Source organism: Hyperolius riggenbachi, chromosome 10 (genome assembly GCF_040937935.1).
Source record: "Hyperolius riggenbachi isolate aHypRig1 chromosome 10, aHypRig1.pri, whole genome shotgun sequence".
Taxonomy (NCBI): domain Eukaryota; kingdom Metazoa; phylum Chordata; class Amphibia; order Anura; family Hyperoliidae; genus Hyperolius; species Hyperolius riggenbachi.
The window spans coordinates 20,424,725-20,449,345 of record NC_090655.1 but is presented as its reverse complement, the minus strand read 5'-3'; the positions used below and the strand labels follow the sequence as shown (position 1 = coordinate 20,449,345).

At 45.7% G+C, this 24,621-nt stretch overlaps 1 protein-coding gene and 1 long non-coding RNA gene across 2 annotated transcripts in view; one reads left to right on the top strand and one right to left on the bottom strand.

The window, feature by feature from the left end:
* TCERG1L (transcription elongation regulator 1 like) overlaps positions 1 to 24,621 on the top strand; it is a 301,739-nt gene that overhangs the window by 84,111 nt on the left and 193,007 nt on the right. Inside the window, exon 4 of the mRNA XM_068255411.1 lies at positions 3,152 to 3,349. Coding sequence (XP_068111512.1) covers positions 3,152 to 3,349 — 198 coding nt within the window. The remainder of the gene's footprint in view (positions 1 to 3,151; positions 3,350 to 24,621) is intronic.
* The window catches only part of LOC137534074 (uncharacterized), a 94,490-nt gene that overhangs the window by 53,325 nt on the left and 16,544 nt on the right, over positions 1 to 24,621 (bottom strand). The window lies entirely within an intron of this gene.

Below are 24,621 nucleotides of genomic sequence, written 5' to 3'. Positions count from 1 at the left end.
CCCCTCCTCATCTCTCTTCCTCTCCCCCCCCCCCCCCATCCATGCGCTTTCTCCCCCAATCTCTCTGTCTCCCCCTCCCCTCTTTTTACACTTCTCTCTCTCTCTGTTCTGATGTGTTTTGTTTTGTTTTGTTTCTCCCTTTCCCTTCCTCTCTTTGTCATTTATCTTGGGTGTTCCCTCTTTCTGCCCCTCCCACCACTCCACACCACCACCTTCACCCCCTCCTTTTGCCTTGCCTATTGTTGTAAACATTTTACACTTCTGGTTGAGGGCTTAAAACATTACCCTGCCTAGGACCCTTGTTTGCTCCTAACCCAGCTCTGGAATCACTATGCTATCACTTAAAAAAAAGTAAAAATACAATTTATAAACTTCAGGAAGTGAGAGAAATGAGGACTGAGGTGGCAGCAGAGAATGGAGAGAACAGAATTTTAAATAAGCTCTGTAACTATTATGTCTGAAGCGCTTCGCTTGCGCTCCCTCCAGCCTGCCAAATTAGAGAGAGAGCAGTAATTTCACCTGGAACGGCTGAGCCGCCATTGACCTACATTATACGGCTAGTACTCTGCGTTAGATTTGTGGCGGTGATTTCCTGCTGCGCCGTACATAACGCAGGCTTCCCGGGAACCGCTAGGGTCATGCTGACTACGACGGCAGCTCGTATAGCGGTGCATATGCTACACAGACATACATTACCGCGCTGTTTACAATGCTAATGCCTCTGTTATGTTCTGAAACAAATCACAGAGACTTATCTGCAGAAAATCCATATGCTCGCTGCCAGCCCGGCGATCCCGCCAACGCTAAAAACGACCAGAAAATAGACGTATAGCAATGAACCCAAAGCACTTCATAACTCTTTATCAGGGTGAATTGTAAGCGCTTTTCTGCCCATGAACCAGAAAGCACAGATTCATACTTATCTTCTGTAGCTTGCAGAGCCGGATCGTCCACAAGGCTAACCTAGGCAGTTGCCTAGGGCCTGGAGATGATCTAGGGGCCTCAGGGGCATACCTGGGTAATATAGAGCCCATGGAAAACACTGAAACTGCACCCCCCCACCCCCGGTCATAACCCCTTCCCCCTCTAAAAACAGATTAATTTCTCATGTACATGTGTTATGGTTGCTTGTGCTTTTTGTCTCGGGATATTGCTAAAGTTACTTTTTTGGAAATATCTCTTAATCCCTCTCTGTCCTCTTTTCTAACACTAAGCCAAGTGCGCCCTACATACATAAGTTAAGTAGCAATATTCCACAGATAACAGAATTAATCTGATCTGGGGAGGCATGGGGGCAGGCATGGTGGCGTAGCACAGGGGAAGGCATTGGGGGCACAGCACAGGAGCAGGCATGGCGCCCATGGCATGAGCCATGCCTGTACCCCTCTTGATATGTCTCTTAGGGGCCTAGTAGGTGCTAGCCACCACCCAATCCTACTTAAAAAGTCAGGTGGGCAAAAGCTGCTATCTTGCCAAGCTAGGGCACCATTTCATCGTAATCCATTTCTGGTAGCTTGTAAATGTGTATAAGTAAGTAAAATATATAAAGACAGTCCCCTGCTAACAAACAAATTCAATTACACCATTTTATACATAAAAATAAAGTTGTCTACATGTACAAAATATGCAGTGTTTTGTTGTAATGTGTTACAGTATCGTATACATTTTCAGAAGTGGAAGCAGGAAATTTGGGCACCGCTATAGGAACCCTTAGGCACCCCATATCCCTCACACAGATATTGTTGGCTCCCAAATTTCCAGCCATAAACAATTTCTATATGTAGTACGGATAATAAATAAACCATAAGTAACATGGGAATGAGTCTCATATTTTAATTTTTAGTACATTGGCTTGATTGTTAATGTTGCATCAGACTTTTTTATAGTATTGCTCATACATTTTGATGATTAATAAATAATTAACTGTGCACTCCATAATTGTAAGTCCAAACTCTTTGCTAGTGATGATCATAATTGGCTAATTACGATTAAGCAAAATTACACGTACATTTTTGCAATTACACCTATATGTAATTACAACTAAGGTATTTATCCCCCTGAAGTACCCAGGCAAAGTTCTATGCATTTTGTCGCAGATTTTGCTTCCTGGAAGAGGCAGAGCTGTGTGCAGTAGCTCTGCCTCTTATCCAGTCAATCTCTGCCGATCTCTGCCTCTCTCCGCCCCTCTCAGTGAAAGATAACTGAGAGGGGCGAAGAGAGGTGGAGATCATCAGAGTTTAGTTGGATAAAAGGCAGAGCTACTGCACACAGCTCTGCCTCTTCCAGGAAGCAAAATTCTGCATTCACAGAATCTTGCTACGGTATTTCAGGGGCATAAATACCTTGTTATGTCACAGGGATGGGGCAAATCAGCTTGGATCTTAATGCTGAAGATGACTGCTTAATAAAAGGTGATTACAAAAAACACTTCAGACTCTCTTTAAAGTGTACCAGAGCTCAGTATAAGTAAAAAAAAGTTATACATACCTGAGGCTTCCTCCAGCCCCATCCACTCGGATCGCTCCAGCGCTGCCGTCCCCCGATGTCTGCAGCGCCGGTACAGAGTCCCCGCACTTTCGTCAGTTGGAGCCAATGTGGCGTAAAGGAAGTGCGCCCTCTACGTATCTCTCCAGCAGTGCGGAGAAAATAGATTTAAAAATGCAAGGAAAAATGGTTTTTAAACTCAGAAATTACAGTTTAAAAACTTTTTCCTTTTCATTTTTAAAATCAATTTTTCTCAAAAACTACAAAGTCTTTTTGAAACATTTTTTAAATTCTTTCCAGTATTCCCCTTACCATACACAGCAATTTTGATGATGATAGCACGTATGGGGGCTTCGCTATTAACCGCCACAGTTGGCACTAAATTACGCGTAAATTATGGATGGATTACATCTACATGTAAAATTTATTATAAATTTTCACCAACTTTTGCATTAAAATTTTGCATCGTATTTCCGAATTACGATGCAAAATTACGATTATGTGAAATTTGTGCTCATCATTACTCTTTGCTGTTTCAATATTATCACATACTTTAATTATTTCTGGTGATATTATACACATACGTTCTCCATTTTAACCATGACTGAGTTAACCTAACAATTTACTCTTTTTTTTTTTTTTTTTTTTTTTTTTTTTTTTTTTACAGGCACTTGTCAAAATGGAATAAAGCCACTCAGCAGCAATCAGTCTATTGCCATAGTGGGGGCTGTGCATGCGCCCCCCGCACCATTACTGAGCATGGAGGCGGAGTCTTCACAGGCTCTTACTACACACCGCGTGCAGCCGTATCACATGCTGACCCTCTCTCCAGTCAAGATCCCGCTCCTGGCCTCACAGCTGCCCGGTAAGGTCTTATCATGTTACAATGTGATACCAACATCCAATGAACAATAATCTGGGGGAGTTTATCCAACTGCTTATCCTGGAAATGGACCATCATTGAATGGGTCATGGGGAATGTTTGTATTTAAAGCAAAACTGAGCTGAAAATATTATATGATTAGATGAGGTACACAATCAATCCGCCTACTCTTAAAAATAAGCTGTTCTCTTCCTGGCAAGAGTTTTATGCATGAACAAGTGTAACCTTCATAGTTTTTATTAGCCTCTTGCTTAGAACTCAAAAGTTACCATCTTGTAGTCACTATTCTCCAAGTCCTCCAGAACCTGCACTTTTTATAGAATACCTGGTCTATTTAAAATTACCAAATTAGGTTGGAGCATTTCTCCTGGTTGGCTCAGCTGATCCGAGTAATTGTTTTATAATGATAAATATTGGTGTTTTTATGTGCAGCTGTTTCAGTCTCCTACAGGGGTTGTTTATGTGTACTGGTTTATATGATACACACCACATTTAATTTCCATCCTTTTCTCCTACTTGACTAGTAACCCTTATAGATTCTACACTGTTACAGTCTTCAGCCATGTCTTATTTTATAGCAGGTGCTGAAGAGGACCTTTTGACTAACAGACAAACCCTTCCACCTGCTCCATAGTTTTCCATTCCAAGTGCACTATAGAGATGTGGCGAACATCTCCAAATCCCTGGGGCTTTTAATACTTCCGGGTCGCACTGAGCCGGAGTAGTACGCCTGCGCTGCTCGGCGGAGCGCGTCCTAGATCGCGCTCCTGTTGCCGGGCACTCTCTGTGCATGTGCGTGACGTCATGAACGACGTCACGCTCATGCGCAGAGACTGCCCGGCAACAGGAGCACGATCTAGGACGCGCTCCGCCGAGCAGCGCAGGCGTACTACTCCGGCTCAGTGCGACCCGGAAGTAGTAAAAGCCCCAGAGATGTTCGCCGGGCGAACAGTTCGCCGCATCTCTAGTGCACTACCCCACCGTTTCATATATAGTATTCTATCCTTGCTATCATCCATCCATGCCACTATGCAGTGGTATAGCAATGGCCCTTGGGGTGCCCACAGGCTATAGGTACCCATCTCTTCTGCAGAGTAAGCAAAGGGAGCTCTGTTATAGTTACCAAGTCCACGCTGTATTGGGTCTTTGTAGGACACTGTATTACAAAGAGTTTAGAAAAGTCACACTTGATTACATTCACACCTTCTCCTGAATAAATAAGTGCATACGGGATGGGAGGGGGCAAAATGTCAGCTCCTACAGCTATTAGAAACCAGGAACAACTGCAGAAAAAAAATAGCTGCTTGGATCAAAACAGTAGACATCGTAGTGCAGATGGCAGTAACCCATAGTACATTCTTCTTTCATTCAGTTTACAGAGGTCTGAACGGTAAGAGGTGGATTGATGGGCGCCTCCTGACTTATTTAACCAGTGTGCGTACTTTGCCCATGAATTAAAGATAACAGAGACCTCCGGATTTCTATACGCCAGTAGCTGACATGTACTCTGCTTTGTGCCGCTGCCTTCTGGCTGCAGGCGTTCCCGCGCAGCATCACCACTTCCAGATGTTGTGTTCAGAGCATCCCCGGCGCGCTCTGAGAGATCCCGTCTCCCTCCTCCATCCTGGCCTATTGTTGGGCGTTGAAAGCTGCGGTGCTCACTTCTGTTCACTGAAGAGCAATTTATAAAAAATCAATACTGCATTTTCCTCTTTGCACTCACAGACTTTACAGTTAATAAGCGGCGTACATTCATCCTGGCTCGCTCCTAATCTCCTGCTGGAATGGAATTAAACATGCCATTAGTTTTAAAGTAAACCTGTCACTTGCCCACCTACGGCAAAATAAGCTCAAGGCAAGAGACACAAAAGACTCTTGGCTCAGATAGCTGAAATGTACCACATCCAAACTTTCCTTTGGCCAGAAATGGTCTTTGTGGAAGTGCAAATATCTATGAAAATGGAAGCTGAATAGGGCTATTTATGCAGTGATAGAAAATTGGGGTGCTGGGGGGCGTTTCAGAATAGGGATGTACTGAAATTCCAATTTCCACCAATGCTGATTACCGATTCCGCGGATTTCTGATTGTTCTCCGATTTCCGAGTATTGTTTTTTGGTCATTTTTTTGCATTAGCTGATTGGCCAAATACTTCCGAGTTGACTCTGTATTCTCTGATTGGCCCAATGCTTCTGAGTTCTGTGATTGGGCTAAAATTACCGAGTTGCGGTAATGCGGTATTTCTGCAGAAATCTAATTTCCGAGGTCCGTTTTCCGATTTCCAGTCACTGATACGGATTTCTGATTGGAAATGTACTGTCCAATAGTAGAATATTGGTAATTGTCATACTCACCAGCCTGCCTGTCATCTCGTCCAGTATGCCCGTCCTCTTCGTCGGCTCCGGGGTCCGTCTCGCGCAAATGCGCACACACGTAGCCGACATGTTTGCCTGTCACATGGCATCACGCCGTTCGGGGTATTGGCCACTTCCTGGTTTGGTTCCTGCGGGCAACGCGCCTGCGCGGGTGTACGCAGTCATTTGTCCGCATGTACGCATGCGCGGCAGATAGTTGCTGACTGTTGTACGCGTGCGCGGCAAGTTGTTCCTGCTAAAAGTACGCATGCGCAGGAGGTTAATGCGGACGTTAGTACGCATGCGCAGCGTCATCAATTGGCGCCAAAAAGCCCTATATAAGCCAGTCTGCCCTGCAGGTTAGTGCTGTCTGTTCGTACAGCTTGCCAGCAGTGTACCGTGTGCTCTGTCAGCTACTACCTGATTGCCTTCTTGTTGCCGACCTTAGCCTGTTCCTGTTTCTGCCTGACTGCCGCCTGCCCCGACCTTCTGCCTGTTTGCTCGTTCCTGATTGTACTCCGCCTGCCTCGACCTCTGCCTGATCTACCGTTTATGATTGAACTCTGCCTGCCCTGAACCCGGATTGCCTGACCATTCTTCCGCCTGCTGATTCTGTACTTTGATATCTCTCCTCCACAACGCAGCGTTAACTGTTCTCCTTCGTCTCCAGTGGGGCAATCCTGAGGGTCGTGACCTGTGGCTACCAGGCAGCAAAGTAGTCCGTTGCCCACTAGGGGTAGCGGCCCATCAACCCTTGCGGGGTGCTCTGGTGAAGACCCGTAGCCACATAGACTCCACGCCTTGGGAGAGCCCACGCCAACCACTGGTGACAGGGTCAACAGCACCTGCTCAGAACGTTACAGAAACAGACAGCCATCATGAACGCTACTGGAGGTCCGTCCGATATCGATGCTCTTTGCAAGATGGTGTCTGAGCTCAGTCTTTCAGTACAACAGATACAGAACAGTTACGTTCAACTACAGTCACAGATTCAAGCCATACCTAACCCAGCTACTGCAGTTCCTGCAACCAATGTAACTGTTTCCGCTCCACCACCCGAGCCAAAAGTTCCTCTTCCAGACCGATTTACAGGAGATCGCAGCAAATTCAGAAACTTTAAAGGCGCCTGCCTCCTGTTATTCTCCCTACAGCCAAGAACCTATGCCAGCGAGCAAGCTAAAGTGGGCACCATCATCTCCTTACTCCAGGGAGAGCCGCAGGCTTGGGCCCTGCAGCTCAGAGAACAAGACCATGCTGCTCTATCTTCAGTCACTTCCTTCTTCGAAGCTCTTGCTGAACTCTATGATGACCCTGCTCGCACCGCCTCAGCCGAGTCAGCCCTTCAGAATCTTCGGCAGGGTCGTAGGCCTGTAGAGGAGTACATTTCTGACTTTCGCCGTTCGAGTGGGGACACTCAATGGAATGATGCTGCATTGAAATTTCAGTTTCGACTGGGACTGTCAGATCAACTCAAAGATGAGCTGGCCCGGGTGGGCATTCCTGCTACCTTGAAAGAACTTATACAGCTCTCCACCCAGATTGATAGAAGGCTAAGAGAAAGAAGGCTAGAGAGATCTGGCAACACCAGGACTGCATGGAATCTTCCTTCTTCTCCTGTACCAGCACCTAGCTCAAGTCCACCTGCATCTAATACCCTAGAGGCTCCTGAACCTATGCAGTTGGGTTTGGCCAGAACTTCACTATCCTCTGAGGAACGTCAGCATCGCCGCCAGGCCAACCTCTGCATGTACTGTGGCGCTCCAGGACATTTTCGCAATAATTGTCCAGTAAGGCCTTCTGGTAAGCTTAACTCTGAACCCTCTTCAGTTCTTGTCACTCATCAGTCCTCGTCCGCTCATGTTCCATTGTCTCTGTCGTTACAGGGGCCAGGAGGAATAACCAGAATTAGAGCCATCATAGACTCTGGAGCGTGTTCCTGTTTTATTGATGATCGTCTGGCCCATCAGCTTCAGCTTCCAGTTCGTCAGAAGTCCAGTCCATTCCCTCTACAGTTAGCAGATGGGTCTCCTTTGGAATCAGGTCCCATCACACAAGAGACTTATCCCATCCTTGTCACTACCTCTGAGGATCATCAGGAATTTCTCACCTTTGACCTAATTCCATCTCCGCTATTTCCTATCATCCTGGGGATTCCATGGCTACAATCTCACAACCCATCAATTAATTGGAGATCAGGTGAAGTTAACTTCCAATCCAAATACTGCCAACAGTTCTGCCTCCCTCAAGTTGGACAACTTCTCTGTCTCACACCCGAGTTAGAAGCCTTGCTCCCACCTCTCTACCAAGAGTTCCGAGATGTCTTTGACAAGAAGGCCGCTGATGCCCTGCCTCCACACAGAATATATGATTGTCCAATTGAGCTGCATCCAGGGGCTGAAATTCCTTTTGGAAGGGTATTCCCCCTCTCCGAACCTGAGACAGCAGTGTTGAAACAGTACATTGAGGAAAACCTAACAAAGGGCTTCATCCGCCCCTCTACCTCTCCCGCCGGGGCTGGGATATTTTTCGTTGAGAAGAAGGACGGTTCTCTTCGACCCTGTGTGGATTACCGTGAGTTAAACCGAGTGACTGTGAAAAACCGGTATCCACTTCCCTTAGTTCCCGATCTGTTCCAGAAGTTGCGTACTGCTAAGGTCTTCACTAAACTCGACCTTAGGGGTGCGTATAATCTCATCCGCATTCGCGATGGAGATGAATGGAAGACTGCCTTCAGATCCCGCTATGGACACTATGAATACTTAGTAATGCCCTTCGGCCTTTGTAACGCTCCTGCAACCTTCCAACACTTTGTCAACGACATCTTCCGTGACTTCATAGATGTGTTTATGGCAGTGTATCTGGACGATATTCTCATCTTTTCTTCTTCTCTGGCTGAACATCAAGTCCATGTTAAAAAGGTGTTAGCTCGCCTCCGTGTGCACAACTTATATGCAAAACTAGAGAAATGTGAGTTCGAACGGGAAGACATTCAGTTCCTCGGTCTACAGATCTCTCCTGCAGGCATCAAGATGGACTCACAAAAAGTTTCGGCCATTCTAGACTGGCCAACTCCCACGGATAAGAAAGGTGTTCAACGCTTTATTGGGTTTGCAAACTTTTATAGAAGATTTATAATGAACTTTTCAGCCATTGTGGCACCCATTACTCAGCTAACCAAAGCACACCAAAGGTTCCAATGGACTCCTGAAGCTCAGACCGCCTTTGAGAGACTCAAACAATTGTTTACCACAGCTCCTGTGCTTAAACATGCCAACCCTACACAGCCCTTCGTCCTAGAAGTAGATGCTTCCGAAACGGCAGTAGGGGCTGTGTTGTCCCAACGTTTTGGTCCTAAGAATTTATTACATCCTGTTGCCTTCTTTTCTCGGAAACTGAACCCCTCTGAAAAGAACTATGACATTGCAGACCGAGAGTTACTGGCTATTAAAGCATCCTTCGAGGAATGGAGATACTTGCTGGAAGGAGCACAACATTCAATTCTTGTCTTTACAGATCACAAGAATCTGGAATATCTCAAGACTGCCAAACGATTACGACCCAGACAAGCCCGCTGGGCCCTATTCTTCTCCCGTTTTGACTTCCATGTCACCTACAGACCAGGTAGTAAGAATGTTAAACCTGATGCACTATCTCGAATGTTCCCTGAGGAGTCTCCTGTTAATCCTGTTCCAGATACCATTTTGTCCTCCAAAAATTTCTTACTACTCCAACCTGATCTTCTTACTCGGATACAGCAATCCTCGAGATCCTTACCAAAAGACATAACGAATCGATTGCAACCTCAAGATGGCATGTTCTTTCAGAATGATAAAGTATACGTACCTGCTGATCTTCGCACATCTGTTTTGCAGTTAGGTCATGATAGTTTGCTGGCCGGTCATTTTGGAATTGCCAAGACACAGGAACTAATACAGCGTAACTTCTTCTGGCCTGAACTCCACCAAGATTGTAAGAAATATGTATCGTCATGTAACGTCTGTGCTCGGTCCAAGCATGTTCACCGTCGACCATGGGGTTTACTTACCTCCTTGCCCATACCCTCCCGCCCATGGGATATGATATCAATGGACTTTGTTACAGATCTACCTCCTTCCAACGAGTTCACTACAATTTTCGTGGTCGTTGACCGATTTACAAAGATGGCACACTTTGTCCCTTTAAAGGGGCTACCCAATGCTGCTACTACTGCTGAAGTTTTTCTCAATCAAATTGTGAGACTCCATGGACTTCCTTCCGATATTGTCTCTGATAGGGGGGTTCAATTCACTTCAAAATTCTGGAAAGAACTCTGCAACAGGCTCAAGATAACCTTGTCACTTTCCTCTGGCTATCACCCCCAGTCAAATGGGCAGACTGAGAGAGTAAACCAAGTGCTGGAACAGTATTTAAGATGTTTTACATCTGCATCCCAAGAGGATTGGTCTTCTTTGTTAGCAACCGCTGAATTTGCCTATAATAATAGTGTTCATACTTCTACGAATCAAACACCGTTCTATGCCAACTATGCATTTCATCCTACCATGTGTCCTATGTTGAAATACAATTCTCAGGTACCTGAAGTTCAACAGAGACTTTCATGTATTTCGGAAAACTTCAAAAAGCTACAGAAAAATCTTAAACAAGCACAACTCAGAATTAAGACGAAAGCTGATAGAAAGAGACCTGCTGCACCCAACTTTCAGACAGGTGATCTGGTATGGCTCTCTACTACCAATCTCAAATTGAGGTGTCCATCCAGGAAATTGGGTCCTAAATTCATTGGACCATTCCCTGTTGAGAGACAGATCAATCCTGTGGCTTACAAATTAAAACTGCCAGACTCCATGAAGACACATCCAGTCTTCCACGTTTCCTGTCTAAAGCCAGTTGTGTCTGATCCTTTTAAAAGTCGATCTACTGCTCCACCTCCCCCCATCTTGGTGGATGGTTCTGAAGAATTTGAAATAGAAAGAATATTAGACTCCAAGAAGAGTAGAAATGTACTTTATTATCTCATTAAATGGAGAGGCTTTGGTATTGAGGAGAATTCATGGGAGCCAGCAGCTAACGTTCATGCTTCCAGGTTAATTAAGCTTTTTCATAAACAATACCCTACAAAGCCAGCTCCAGGTGGCATCCGGAGGATGCCCCTGGGGAGGGGGCAATGTCATACTCACCAGCCTGCCTGTCATCTCGTCCAGTATGCCCGTCCTCTTCGTCGGCTCCGGGGTCCGTCTCGCGCAAATGCGCACACACGTAGCCGACATGTTTGCCTGTCACATGGCATCACGCCGTTCGGGGTATTGGCCACTTCCTGGTTTGGTTCCTGCGGGCAACGCGCCTGCGCGGGTGTACGCAGTCATTTGTCCGCATGTACGCATGCGCGGCAGATAGTTGCTGACTGTTGTACGCGTGCGCGGCAAGTTGTTCCTGCTAAAAGTACGCATGCGCAGGAGGTTAATGCGGACGTTAGTACGCATGCGCAGCGTCATCAATTGGCGCCAAAAAGCCCTATATAAGCCAGTCTGCCCTGCAGGTTAGTGCTGTCTGTTCGTACAGCTTGCCAGCAGTGTACCGTGTGCTCTGTCAGCTACTACCTGATTGCCTTCTTGTTGCCGACCTTAGCCTGTTCCTGTTTCTGCCTGACTGCCGCCTGCCCCGACCTTCTGCCTGTTTGCTCGTTCCTGATTGTACTCCGCCTGCCTCGACCTCTGCCTGATCTACCGTTTATGATTGAACTCTGCCTGCCCTGAACCCGGATTGCCTGACCATTCTTCCGCCTGCTGATTCTGTACTTTGATATCTCTCCTCCACAACGCAGCGTTAACTGTTCTCCTTCGTCTCCAGTGGGGCAATCCTGAGGGTCGTGACCTGTGGCTACCAGGCAGCAAAGTAGTCCGTTGCCCACTAGGGGTAGCGGCCCATCAACCCTTGCGGGGTGCTCTGGTGAAGACCCGTAGCCACATAGACTCCACGCCTTGGGAGAGCCCACGCCAACCACTGGTGACAGGGTCAACAGCACCTGCTCAGAACGTTACAGTAATTTTTTGTCAAACACACTGCTGCAAATTCACAGATGGGCAATATTCTGACACAAACACATGGCCATGAGCACACTCTAACTTAGTTCTGATTGGCAATCTCAAACCAGCTGACCATGGTTCAACCTCCCTGGCGGTCTATTAAAACTGCCAGGAAGGCGGCGCAGCACTTTTTTTACATTTTTTTTTCTTTAAATCATGTAGCTAGTCTAGCGCTAGCTACATGATAGGCGCTGTGCAGCGGAATCCCCCCACCCCTTCCGAGAGCAAACAGGAAATCCTGTTCAGAACGAGATTTTCTGTTTGGCTTCCCCCCATCGCCATGGCGACGATCGGGATGACGTCATCGACATCATCAACATCATGGCTTCTGGGGGAGTCCCGATCCACCTCTTAGCGCAGCCTGGTGGTGATTAGCCAGGCTGTGCAAGGGGTCTCGAGGGGGGGCCTTTAACGCGGCGGGTAGCGGCGAATCAGTGCGAAGCAGCAGCGATCGGCTTGTACACGCAGCTAACAAAGTGCTAGCTGCGTGTAACAAAGCAAAAAGCGAGCAAATCGGCACACCCGGGGCTGAGAAATCCTCCGCAGTGGCTTATCCCGAGCACAGCTCAGGCTTACCAATGAGGAGGTTAAAGTTCATACTGGGCATTATGGGTTATATGTTCACCACTAATGAATGCGCACAAAAGTTTGGATTAGCCAATTACTGCAAATACCTGAGTCTTGACACAAAAACGCGATCATTAACACGCATGCGTGAACCCCCAACAATAGTGACCACCTAGAAAAATTATTTTAGTGAGCTGAACCCTCAAAAATGCCAGCACTAACTTCTACTAGAGTCTCTGATTAGGTCTTCATCTGCTTCTGTAGGTGGGCCACCATGTGACTGTAGTGGCAAGGCCTACAGCTGACGATGAGAGGGGTGGGGCTTATAAGTTACTATCCCCCTCTGTTTGCATTGGATTGGAGGTGTCTACTCAGTGCAGTTTCTAGGCTAAAATGCACCCAGGGCAAAGGTGTAAAAAGTGTGCCCCCCCCCCCCCCCCCCGAGCAAGGTATGGGCGCCCGCAGTATAGGCTAGCCAGGTCTAGTTGCACTTAGTATAGGTCCCACCAGTATAGGTAGCCAAGAATAGGTACCCCAGTATAGGGAGCCAGGCATAGGTGAGCCAGTATAGTTGCCCCCGCTATAGGTTAGCCAGATAGGTGCCTCCAGTATAGGTAGCCAGTATAGTTTCCCTCAGTATAGGTTAGATAGGCAGGCGCCCCCGGTATAAGTTAGATAGGTAGGTGCCCCAGTACAGGTTAGCTAGGTGGGTGCCTCTAATATAGGTAGCCAGAATAGTTGCCCCCAGCATAGGTTAGATAGGTAGGTGCCCCCGGTATAGGTTATTTAGGTAGGTGCCTGCAATATAGGTAGCCAGTATAGTGGCCACCTGTATAGGCTAGCTAGGTAGGTGCCCCCAATACAGGTTAGATAAGTGCCCCCAGTATAGGTTAGATAGGTAGCTGCCCCCCAGTATAGGTTAGATTAGGTAGCTGCCCCCCCCCCCAGTGTACGTTAGATAGGTAGCTGCCCCCCAGTGTACGTTAGATAGGTAGCTGCCCCCCAGTGTAAGTTAGATTAGGTAGCTGCCCCCCAGTGTAGGTTAGATTAGGAAGATGCCCCCCAGTATAGGTTAGATAGGTAGCTGCCCCCCCCCCAGCGTAGGTTAGATTAGGTAGGTGCCCCCCAGTATAGATTAGATAGGTAGCTGCCCCCCAGTGTAGGTTAGATAGGTAGCTGCCCCCCAGTGTAGGTTAGATTAGGTATCTGCCCCCAGTGTAGGTTAGATAGGTAGCTGCCCCCCAGTGTAGGTTAGATTAGGTAGCTGCCCCCCAGTGTAGGTTAGATAGGTAGCTGTCCCCCAGTGTAGGTTAGATAGGTAGCTGCCCCCCAGTGTAAGTTACATTAGGTAGCTGCCCCCCAGTGTAGGTTACATTAGGTAGCTGCCCCCCAGTGTAGGTTAGATAGGTAGCTGCCCCCAGTGTAGGTTAGATTAGGTAGGTGCCCCCCAGTGTAGGTTAGATAGGTAGCTGCCCCCCAGTGTAGGTTAGATTAGGTAGCTGCCCCCCAGTGTAGGTTAGATTAGGTAGCTGCCCCCCAGTGTAGGTTAGATAGGTAGCTGCCCCCCAGTGTAGGTTAGATTAGGTAGCTGCCCCCCAGTGTAGGTTAGATTAGGTAGGTGCCCCCCAGTGTAGGTTAGATTAGGTAGGTGCCTCGGAGTGTATGTTAGATTAGGTAGGTGCCCCCCATTGTAGGTTAGATTAGGTAGGTGCCCCCCAGTATAGGTTAGATTAGGTAGGTGCCCCCCAGTGTAGGTTAGATTAGGTAGGTGCCTCGGAGTGTATGTTAGATTAGGTAGGTGCCCCCCATTGTAGGTTATATTAGGTAGGTGCCCCCCACTATAGGTTAGATTAGGTAGGTGCCCCCCAGTATAGGTTAGATTAGGTAGGTGCCCCCCAGTGTATGTTAGATTAGGTAGCTGCCCCCCAGTGTAGGTTAGATAGGTAGCTGCCCCCCAGTGTATGTTAGATTAGGTAGGTGCCCCCCAGTATAGGTTAGATAGGTAGCTGCCCCCCAGTGTAGGTTAGATTAGATAGGTGCCCTCCAGTGTATGTTAGATTAGGTAGCTGCCCCCCAGTGTAGGTTAGATTAGGTAGCTGCCCCCCAGTATAGGTTAGATAGGTAGCTGCCCCCCAGCGTAGGTTAGATTAGGTAGCTGCCCCCCAGTATAGGTTAGATTAGATAGGTGCCCTCCAGTGTATGTTAGATTAGGTAGCTGCCCCCCAGTATAGGTTAGATTAGGTAGCTGCCCCCAGCGTAGGTTAGATTAGGTAGCTGCCCCCAGCGTAGGTTAGATTAGGTAGGTGCCCCCCAGGATAGGTTAGATAGGTAGCTGCCCCCCCAGCGTAGGTTAGATTAGGTAGCTGGCCCCCCAGTATAGGTTAGATAGGTAGCTGCCCCCAGCATAGGTTAGATTAGGAAGGTGCCCCCAGAATAGGTTAGATAGGTAGGTGCCCCCAGGATAGGTTAGATAGCTAGCTGTCCCCTATAATGGAGGGGGGAGCCGGAGCCGCGGGGAGGGCAGCCCTCCCTCTCCTCTCCCGGGTGCCCTCCGTGCTCCTCCCTCAGATGCAGTGCGAGCAGCCGGGAAGCGCTGTTTACAACTCACCTCCCTGGCTCCAAGTGCTGCTCTCTCGCCGCTGGTCTGTCTCCTCTCTCTGCATAGATGCGGATACACACGCTGCTTCCTGCTAAACAGGAAGAAGCGTGGCAGCATGTGTACTATCCGCATCTATGCAGAGAGAGGAGACAGACCAGCGGCGAGAGAGCAGCGCTTGGAGCCAGGGAGGTGAGTTGTAAACAGCGCTTCCCGGCTGCTCGCTCTGCATCTGAGGGGGGAGCCCGGGAGGGTGCCCGGGAGAGGAGAGGGAGGGAGAGGTCGGGCTGCCCTCCCTGTGGCTCCGGCTCCTCCCTCCATTATAGCGCCCCCCCTCCCAACAGCGCCCCGGACGGCGGCACGCCCCGCACGGCCCTAAAAACGGGCATGTGTCTACTGCCTTTCTTCTCCTGGTAAACTGGCCTACCATGTCAGACCATCGAGACAGATATGCTTGACTTAAATCAGACACACTATAGTTGCTCAGATATTTGCCTGGTGAAGCAGGAACAGACCTGCGAAATGCATGGCATTGTGGTGTACCCAAAGATAATTGTTGACCGAAATCAACAGAATCGTGTCTACTGATTGGGGAGGTAAGTCCACCACTACCTCCATTTTTAAATGTTTTTTAGCATATTTTATCCTTGGTTCAAAAACGAATTTATAGGATCTCAGCGCAGCTCAGGGGTACTGACGTGGTGAAGAGATCTGCGGGAGAGCTAAGGAGCCCCAACAAGAGCTAACTGGCTGGCTGGATGAAGGGGGTCATGTTTCCCCCAAAAATGAGAATGGAGACCTTTTTGTGGGTGAGAGGTACAACATTAGGTGAGTTGGGGAAAAGAGAGGAGATAGTTAAAAAAAACTAAACAAAAACAATAATAATCCCTGGAAATAGACTTTAAACCTGCAGAAGACCATAAATGATGGGAAAATACAACACTTCCCCAGAGATCGCTGTGCAATGTTCATTGCAAAGCCAAATTAGCCAATATATAAAAATGAAGTATAAACGTAATGAAAAAAATCTGCAAGGAGTAGTTTCCAGGTTCCCAATGTGTGAACACCAGATGGTATTAGCTTTTAATCTGCAGCACAACAAGCTGCGTCCTTCTTTTGTCAAGTCAACATATTTTCTCCGCTATGCTAATGGCTACAGTGTACATAAAAGGAAGCACCGCCGCGTTTTGTCTTCTTCGTACGTACAACGCTCCTCTGAACCAAGATGGATTCGGAAAGTTGCCATTGCTGACTTCATTTTCAAAAACTCTACTTTCCAGGCTGCTGAACTTCATCCCCAAATACATCCTGAATCACTCTCCATTTTGCATGAAAGAATTCCGAGTTTGCAATGCAAAATTTGAGTACTCCTGTTGGTGTTTCAATTCGGGATCCTGCGTTTGTAAACCTGAATTATGTCGAACAACGCACTTCAGCACCCAAGCTAGTGGACAGGGTCAAGGCAGGGACACCCGCGTGCGTTTCACACTGCCCTACACATGACTTGGAAGGAGGAAGCATTGGAGTCACGCAGGGCGGTTTCTTGGGCAGTGCGGGCAGGGTGACCACCCTGGCCGCAGACCGGCAAGTAGGAGAAGGAAGGCGCAGGCAGAAGGACATAACCGCTAGGGAGCTGGTCACTCGCTGTGCAGCGAAATAGAAGAATATTACCAGCGTGTTCACCTTTGTTGACTCCTCCTGGGCTGCCTGCGTCAGATGTCAAGCCAACATCACGTCACCACCGCATGATGACACCTGATGTCTTGTAGCGGTACTGCAGGCTGTCAGTGTGCGGTGCCCATGGAGGAGTTGGCTTTCAGGGCTCTCTTCACCTGTGTGTGTTTCCTGGTCCCTGCTTCCTCCTGGATGAGCGGCTGGTTACTAGTAAGTAGACAGATCTACTTGTGACCTGTGTCTGTGTGACTGTCCTTAAAGAGTAAGGGTTAGCGAGTCCACGAGGGAGGGGGGGGGGCACAATTTTTACAGCCTCCCCCTGGGTGCAATTTAGCCTAGAAACTGCCCTGGGGTCATGTGAAGCATGACGTGGACCACAACCCGTGACCCTGTCCACTAGCTTGGGTGCTGAAGTGCTGAACCAATGTGAGCCAAAACCTGGCTTGTGAAGGTTCAGAGTGTGGGAAAAAGGGAAGCCAGGAAGTGATACCCAAAGTACAAAAAATGGGCATCTAAAGGTGTAAGGAGGGTGTTCTGCACTTAGTGAGGAGGAGTTCAGAGTGTGGGAAATTGTAAAGAAGTGTTGAAGGTGTGAGAAGCAGAAAATGGGTACCTAGTACCCCTGTTTAGAGTATGAAAACGAGCAACAGGAAAACATATGCCGAAGTAAAGGGCATGAATCTGATGAGGTGTGAAAAATTGGGAACATGGACAAAAAAAGGTGTTTAGAACGTGGATATTGGGCATGGTATTTAGGCCACCATGAGGTGGTAAACAGAAGAAAGGGTTTAAAGAGACTTGGGAGGGGGGCCCACACTATCAGTTTTATAAAAAAAAAAGTATAATGTGTATACATAGCTTGGAACTAGTATATATTAAATGTAACTTAGAATTAATATATAATAATATATTTCATATATACTTAATTTTAACTTACCTTCTTCCAGGGGGGTCCTGGTACCTCGTCGTCATTCCGTTTTTCTCCCTTCAGCCGCCGTGCCCCACCGAAACAAAAATTGGCTTGTTTCTACTATTCCCCTTAGGGCCTTTTTCCACTAGCCTGCGATTTGCGATTTGCTTCTGATCGCAAATTGCAAGGTACATTAAACTAATGGAAACTGCAGCAGCAATTTCCATTAGTGCGATCCGATTGCGATGCGATTTTGGTCAAAGCGCAATCGTCGTCCTGCCGCGTTTTGTATGTGATTGAGCTGAACTATGAGTATAGTAGCTCAATCGCAATTGCAATCGCATGGTGGAAATTGAAACGCGATTGCGATCGGAATCGCATTTCATAGTGGAAAAGAGCCCTGAACGTACATAGCACTTTTGGTGACAATACCATGTATGTGGGGGGCTTGCTATTAAATGCTAAATTCAGTACAAAATTATGTATAATTGCAAAATCACATATCCTGATTATGATTACGTACAAAATTCATTACAACTCTTTCCTACATTTTGCATACGATTTTGTGTCATAATTGCGAATTATGATGTGAAATTGGGATTATGGGAAATTCGTGCTCATCACTAACATTAAAAAGGTTAAATATACCTAGTGAAAATCTACGAACATACGTTTCAATAGGCTATGATATTTTCAAATAGGATTTTGTCATTTTTTGCATAGAATTTTTGCATTTATTTTCCTTGAGCAGGATCAATGGACATTTTTTACTATTGGTGTGAAAAAATGGTTATGCGTTAAACAAACTTAATTTCGTGCAACTTTCAGAATTCAGATGTCAGAATTTTTTGAATAACAAATTCTATCTTTTAACTTCAAAATTCTAATGTACAAGTCAGACTTCGGAATCCTGTGAAATACATGTGCTGCTTATCTCTACTTCTCCAGAACAAGATTAGACTTTTTTGATACACAGTAGAGTCTTGGTTATCTGGCACCAACGGAGATTGGCTGATTCTGGATAAGTGTGCTTTCTGGTTGCTTGAGACTCGATGTTAAAAATAGGATTAGCTAATACAGTACTACACCCCACTCTATATACATACCCGGTACCATGAACTCTATATTAAATGTTAAAATACAGTAATTGGAAGTATATTAACCGTGGGAGAGCTGGTGGAACCCAGGGTTTAAGAACAGCAGAGCCTACAAAGAGCCTAAGAGGTTGGCCTTCACCACTGTTAGTACTGCCGGCGATTTGTTCTGGTTGGTTGAGATTTCTGATTAGTTGAGTTCTGGATAACTGGAGCTCTACTGTATTTCCGATGTCTGACTGAGACCCCGTTTTGCCGGTTAACCCTGCGTTGCGTTATCCTATTTTACCACATTGGGCCGTAAAAGCAATGAAAGTCTATAGAAATTTTCACACCAATTCCGGTTCGTTGTGGTGCGCCGGACGTATCCAATCCAACGCAAGGGTTGCTGTTATGATACTTGAACTGTTGACCGCACCACTGATATAGAACCACCTCAGCACAAAGTCTAAGTGACCACGGGTCTTCACCAACACCCCCCTAGTGGGGATGCCGGACTTCGCTGCCTATTGCCCACTAGGTTGCGCTAAAAGTGATCCCACAGTGGTTTGGAGAACAGGGGACGCTGCTTAGTGGAGTAGGTATGAGACGAATTCCAGTAACAGGCCAGAGGTCGAGGCAGGCGGCAATCAGCGGAGGTCGGGGTCACAAGCAAAAGGTCAGGGCAGGCGGAGATCAGAGAGTAATCGAGGTCACAAGCGGAGATCAGAGGATAATCGAAGTCCTAAGCCGGGGTCACAACAGGAATCAAACAGGATAATACGCCAGGAACACTAGCACAAATGCCACAAACTGTCAGAACGAACAGCACTGCAATAGAGGGCAATGCTGTTTATATACTGTGGCAGATTGAACTTGGCGCCGGAATTAATGCCTGCGCATGCGCACTGCATAACACTCTTTGGGCTTGATTCACAAAGCCGTGCAAACTGTTTAGCACGGGTGTGCTAAACAGTTAGCACGTGAAGTGCCGTTGGCAGACTTTTGCGCACGTAAAGTGCTGCGATTTGCGTGATCGCTGACTTTTGCGCATGCAATTTGCCGCGATTCACAGGAATCACAGCAAATTGCGAACGCAAAAGTCCGCGATCGCGCAAATCAAGGCACTTTACGTGCGCAAAAGTCTGCGAACGGCACTTCACGTGCTAACTGTTTAGCACACCCGTGCTAAACAGTTTGCACGACTTTGTGAATCAAGCCCTATGCACGCAAAGCTTTGCGCATGCACGCGTAACAGTTGGTGCATGAACAGCGTAATGCCGTACGCCGTAAAGACCCAGAATGGACTATAAAGCTCAGCACACCCCCGCGCACATGTAAAGACACGCGCTCGGGAACGCTGGAGGAGACCACCGTGGTGAGTATAACAGTTGCAGCCTGTTACCGCAAACACTGTACTTAACGCACAGTGCTAGGGGTATTGGAAGTCTATGGCCAACGCAGCAAGTGTAAATGCCGAAGTGCGTTTTGTCTCGGCACACACGCATGGACCGACGGCAATTACATACTTCCTGCCCAGTAGGGAGTACGCCACTGAGTGGGGGGAAGCTATGCATATGGCCCTGTCAGCGCACGCAGCCGCAGGGTCATATGATTGTTATGTTTTGCATTGTGGTGGGATGCACCTGGAGAATCAAAGTGCACCGGAACACAAAAATGAAGTGTAAAACCGGCCTGAAGCAAAAGATTAGGGTGAGAGCCAGGCAAGGTAACTGGCTCTATTTCTTCAGTCAGTGTCCTCTCTTCAATGTACTCCTCAAGCAGAGATGCTCTAGGCTCAGCTCAGCTTTCAGCTCCTGTACAGTATCCGGTGAAGAGTCCATAGCTCAGAAGCACTATATCACCAAAATTGGACAGTTTAATTAGGACATAAATTGTGAAAGGCTTTAATAGTGAGGATGATTATTGCTCTTCAAGTGATACTCCATTATGCTTGGAAAAAAATGCAATGCCTTAAAGAGACACCGCAGTATGTAATCCATTATTCAGGATACCCGATGGCAAGTTAATTATCCTGGTTTCAATATAGAAACACTTCCTATATCTATATTTTGCTGTATGTAAGTAAGCATCCCTCCCTTCACAGTGATGCTTAGCCTTGGCTGCTTAGTTATGCAGCCTTCTTCTCCCAGTGTACTCTGTGAGACCAGTTGTTGTTTCTGCTCACTACAGAACACACAACAAACAACATTCCACAGTGGTGCAACTGCCAGCAGTAAAGTTGTTGTCACCTGGGATTAATTTAAAAATGGACAAACGCTGACTAAATAATGCATAGATGGCTACTGAATTTGCATCATGAAATTACATTCAGTAAAGTTCTTCTTTATGGTGCCCATACACGGTACAATAAAAACGTTTGATTTTCCCGTTTATTCGAACTAAATGATCGAATTGAATGAAAGTGGAAAATATATATTTTTTTTCAATCAAGAAATTAGAACGATTATCCCTTTTTTTCAAGAAAAATTTGATCGGACATGCTGGAAAAATCTTTATATTCGATCTAACGGAATAATCAAACTAAATTATCTAATCAAAAAAAAAAGAAAAATTGTACCAAAAAAAGTTCCAAACTGAGACAATTCAATAGTGTTGCTCGCAAATTTTCACCCAAGTCATTTTCACATCAAAAATGCGATTTTTGATTTTGAGAACATTTCTGCAAAAATAGCTTTAATTTTTTTTTTCGTCTCTTGCAAAAATGCAAAAAAAATATTTTACCAATAATTTAGAAAAAGCACAAAAACAATATTTTACCATGGACATTTTTACCATACAAAATGCAAAAAACACAGCAGAAAGCTCAGAAAAATCTAAACTAATTTTTTTAATTAAATTTTCGCTTGATAAATCGAATTTAACATTATTTTCTCAAAAATTAATGTGAAAAGAATATTAGCATTTTTGCACTACTATTCAATAAACAATGCCTTTTGCAATGAATATATTCTGTGTGTACATCTTTTGAAAGAGGAACTACAGTGAAACTATTGTAATAAAAAGTGGTTCATTTTTACAATAATTAAGTATAAATGATTTAGTTAGTGTTTTCCCATTGTAAAAGCTTTCCTTTCCCTGATTTACATTCTGACATTTATCACATGGTGACATTTTAGTGCTCACAGATGATGGCAGTGGCAGGAGATGCTGCTTGCTTATTTGGCAGTTGGACCCAGCTGTAAACAACTGTTATTTCCCACAATGCAATGAAGTTCACAGACAGGAAACTGCCAGGACCATGGTCCTCACAGTTTACTGTGGGAGGGGCTTGTTTTGCCTCACGGGAAGGGTTTTAAAACCCTCTAACTTCACTCACCACCGTAGTGGGTAAAATGAATTGCAGCAAAACATGAAAGGTTCAATAATAATATTTATTAAGCTACAATCCTGTTATAATAATCATCTAGGCTTGCAGAATCATAGTTATATTGTATTTGAGTAATTAGTGAGTACCAATATTGGCAGATGAAATTCAATGTTGACAAATGTAAGGTCATGCATTTTGGACGTACTAATGGTCTGGCACCATACAAAATAAATGGGATACAGTTGGGGACATCAAACTTGGAGAAGGACTTAGGAGTACTCATTGACAACAAGTTAAATAATCGTACTCAATGCCAAGCAGCTGCAGCTAAAGCTAACAAAATTTTGGGATGCATTAAAAGGGAAATAAAAACTCGAGATGCTAGCATAATATTGCCCCTGTTTGACTCTCTAGTAAGGCCACATCTGGAATATGGAATTCAGTTCTGGGCACCACATTACAAAAAAGTTTTAGAGCAGGTGCAAAGACGAGCAACAAAATTGATACGTGGGATGGAAGGTCTCACTTATCGAGAAAGGTTAGATAAACTGGGTTTATTTAGTCTAGAGAAAAGACGCCTTAGAGGGGATCTAATTAACATGTATAAATACATCAGAGGGCAATATAATAGCTTGGCGGATGAGCTTTTTGTCCCTAGGCCTTCTCAAAGGACTAGAGGACATGATCTGCGCATGGAGGAAAAATGCTTTAGCCATTTATTTAGGAAAGGGTTCTTTACAGTAAGAGTGATTAAGATGTGGAATGCATTGCCACAGGAAGTCGTTATGGCAAACTCTATACCTGCATTTAAAGGGGGCTTAGATGCTTTCCTTGGGTTGAAAGACATCCATGGCTACAATTACTAGGTAATGCCTAATGATGTTGATCCAGGGATTTTATCTGATTGCCATCTGGAGTCGGGAAGGAATTTTTCCCTTTTGGGACCAATTGGACCATGCCTTGTAAGGGTTTTTTCGCCTTCCTCTGCATCAACAGGGATATGTGAGTGAGCAGGCTGGTGTTGTACTTTATACTGGTTGAACTCGATGGACGTATGTCTTTTTTCAACCAAAATAACTATGTAACTATGTAACTATGTAACTATGTAATATTCTTACCAAGTATTGTAACATCACCCAGAGAAGATCGGGGGACCTCAGCGACCTCAGAGGGGAACATACCTGGCTGGCAACACAAACAGACAGCATGTCTGCTTGTTATTCAAGAGTCCCAAACTCAAAAGTATTTTTCCTCCTTTATATAGACAGATTTCAATACCTGTGCAGGCGTAGAACATGTTTCATCCATGCACCTGTGCAGATAAGGGTGCGTGATCACCATGTGCTTGTATCAGTGCGCCTGTGCAGACAAGACACATGACTGCGTGATCACAACATGCTTTAGAAGCGTCACAAAACACGTCTCACTATTTTTGTTTATGTGAGAACTTTCATATCATCTCCTATTTTGAGTAGTGTTGTAGATTGCAAAATTCTCAAGGTCAGTCTTCCATGAAAATATTATGGTTAGATAGCAACACTCTCATGGTCAATTTTCCATGAGACTGTTATGATTAGAAATATCCCATAGCCAGTTTTTGATGAGAATGAACAAATGTGTTATTTTGAATTATAACTGCCGGTGTTGTAATGAACTATCATAGAACATCCAATACTAAAGAAGCTAACATATATACTGCGAACAGTAATCTCTTATCAATCAATCAATCAATCAATCAGACATTCATGTCACTTTTGTATCTTAGGGCTTCACCACAATATCAGCCATACAGCGCCCCCTGATGATCCGTTTGTGAAAAGGAATAGATTTCTTATGTAAAAGGGGGTATCAGCTACTGATTGGGATAAAGTTCAATCCTTGGTCACGGTTTCTCTTTAAGTCTTCCAAGCCGGACAGGAGTTCAGTTCCATCCCCGAGATTAAATGTAGATGATCCATCATACTCCAACTTGCCAAAACACGGTCTGCATATTGAACAGTAACTTGCGCCCCTGGCAGACGTACCCCCGATTCGCCCCAAGAAGAGCCGCAGTCGCTATTTCCATTTCCTAACTCAAACAAGGCAAAGTGGAAATAAAATGTGACTGCCTGAGCTGCGCGAGAAGCCAGCAAGGAGATTTCATTAACCTTGCTATTTTCTTTTTTCTCTCTTAAACTTAAGTGGCAAACACGGCATAATGCCAAAGGTAAATAAAAGTTATAGGCTGCAGATTGGAAAATTTAAAGCGGGTACACCGAAATATGAAAAAGACGAAAACGCCATCTGTTAAGTGAAATCTTTGCCACCTGTTCATTGGCTCCCGGAATGATTTACTGTTTTCAGTGTAATTTACTTTTCTGGTGCGGAACAGCTGGGATGCGCGCGAGTCTTTCTATCTCGGCGGCGGGCAACTGCCAAGCCATAGCGCTACGCTACAAAAACAATTCTGTTCTATGGCCTCTTATCTTCTGTCAGTTTAGCTCATTAGTCAGGTTTGCTGATGGCAAACAAGCTGAGATCTCAATAATCATGTTTGTTGTCGCTTATCCTACTGCAGTGACTCAGAGACAGCCAAAAAACAAACAAAAATTGAATTGTTCAATATGCTCTGGTACATACGTGGCACATACGTGGCTGGTATTAATGATGATGATGTTAACCAACTATT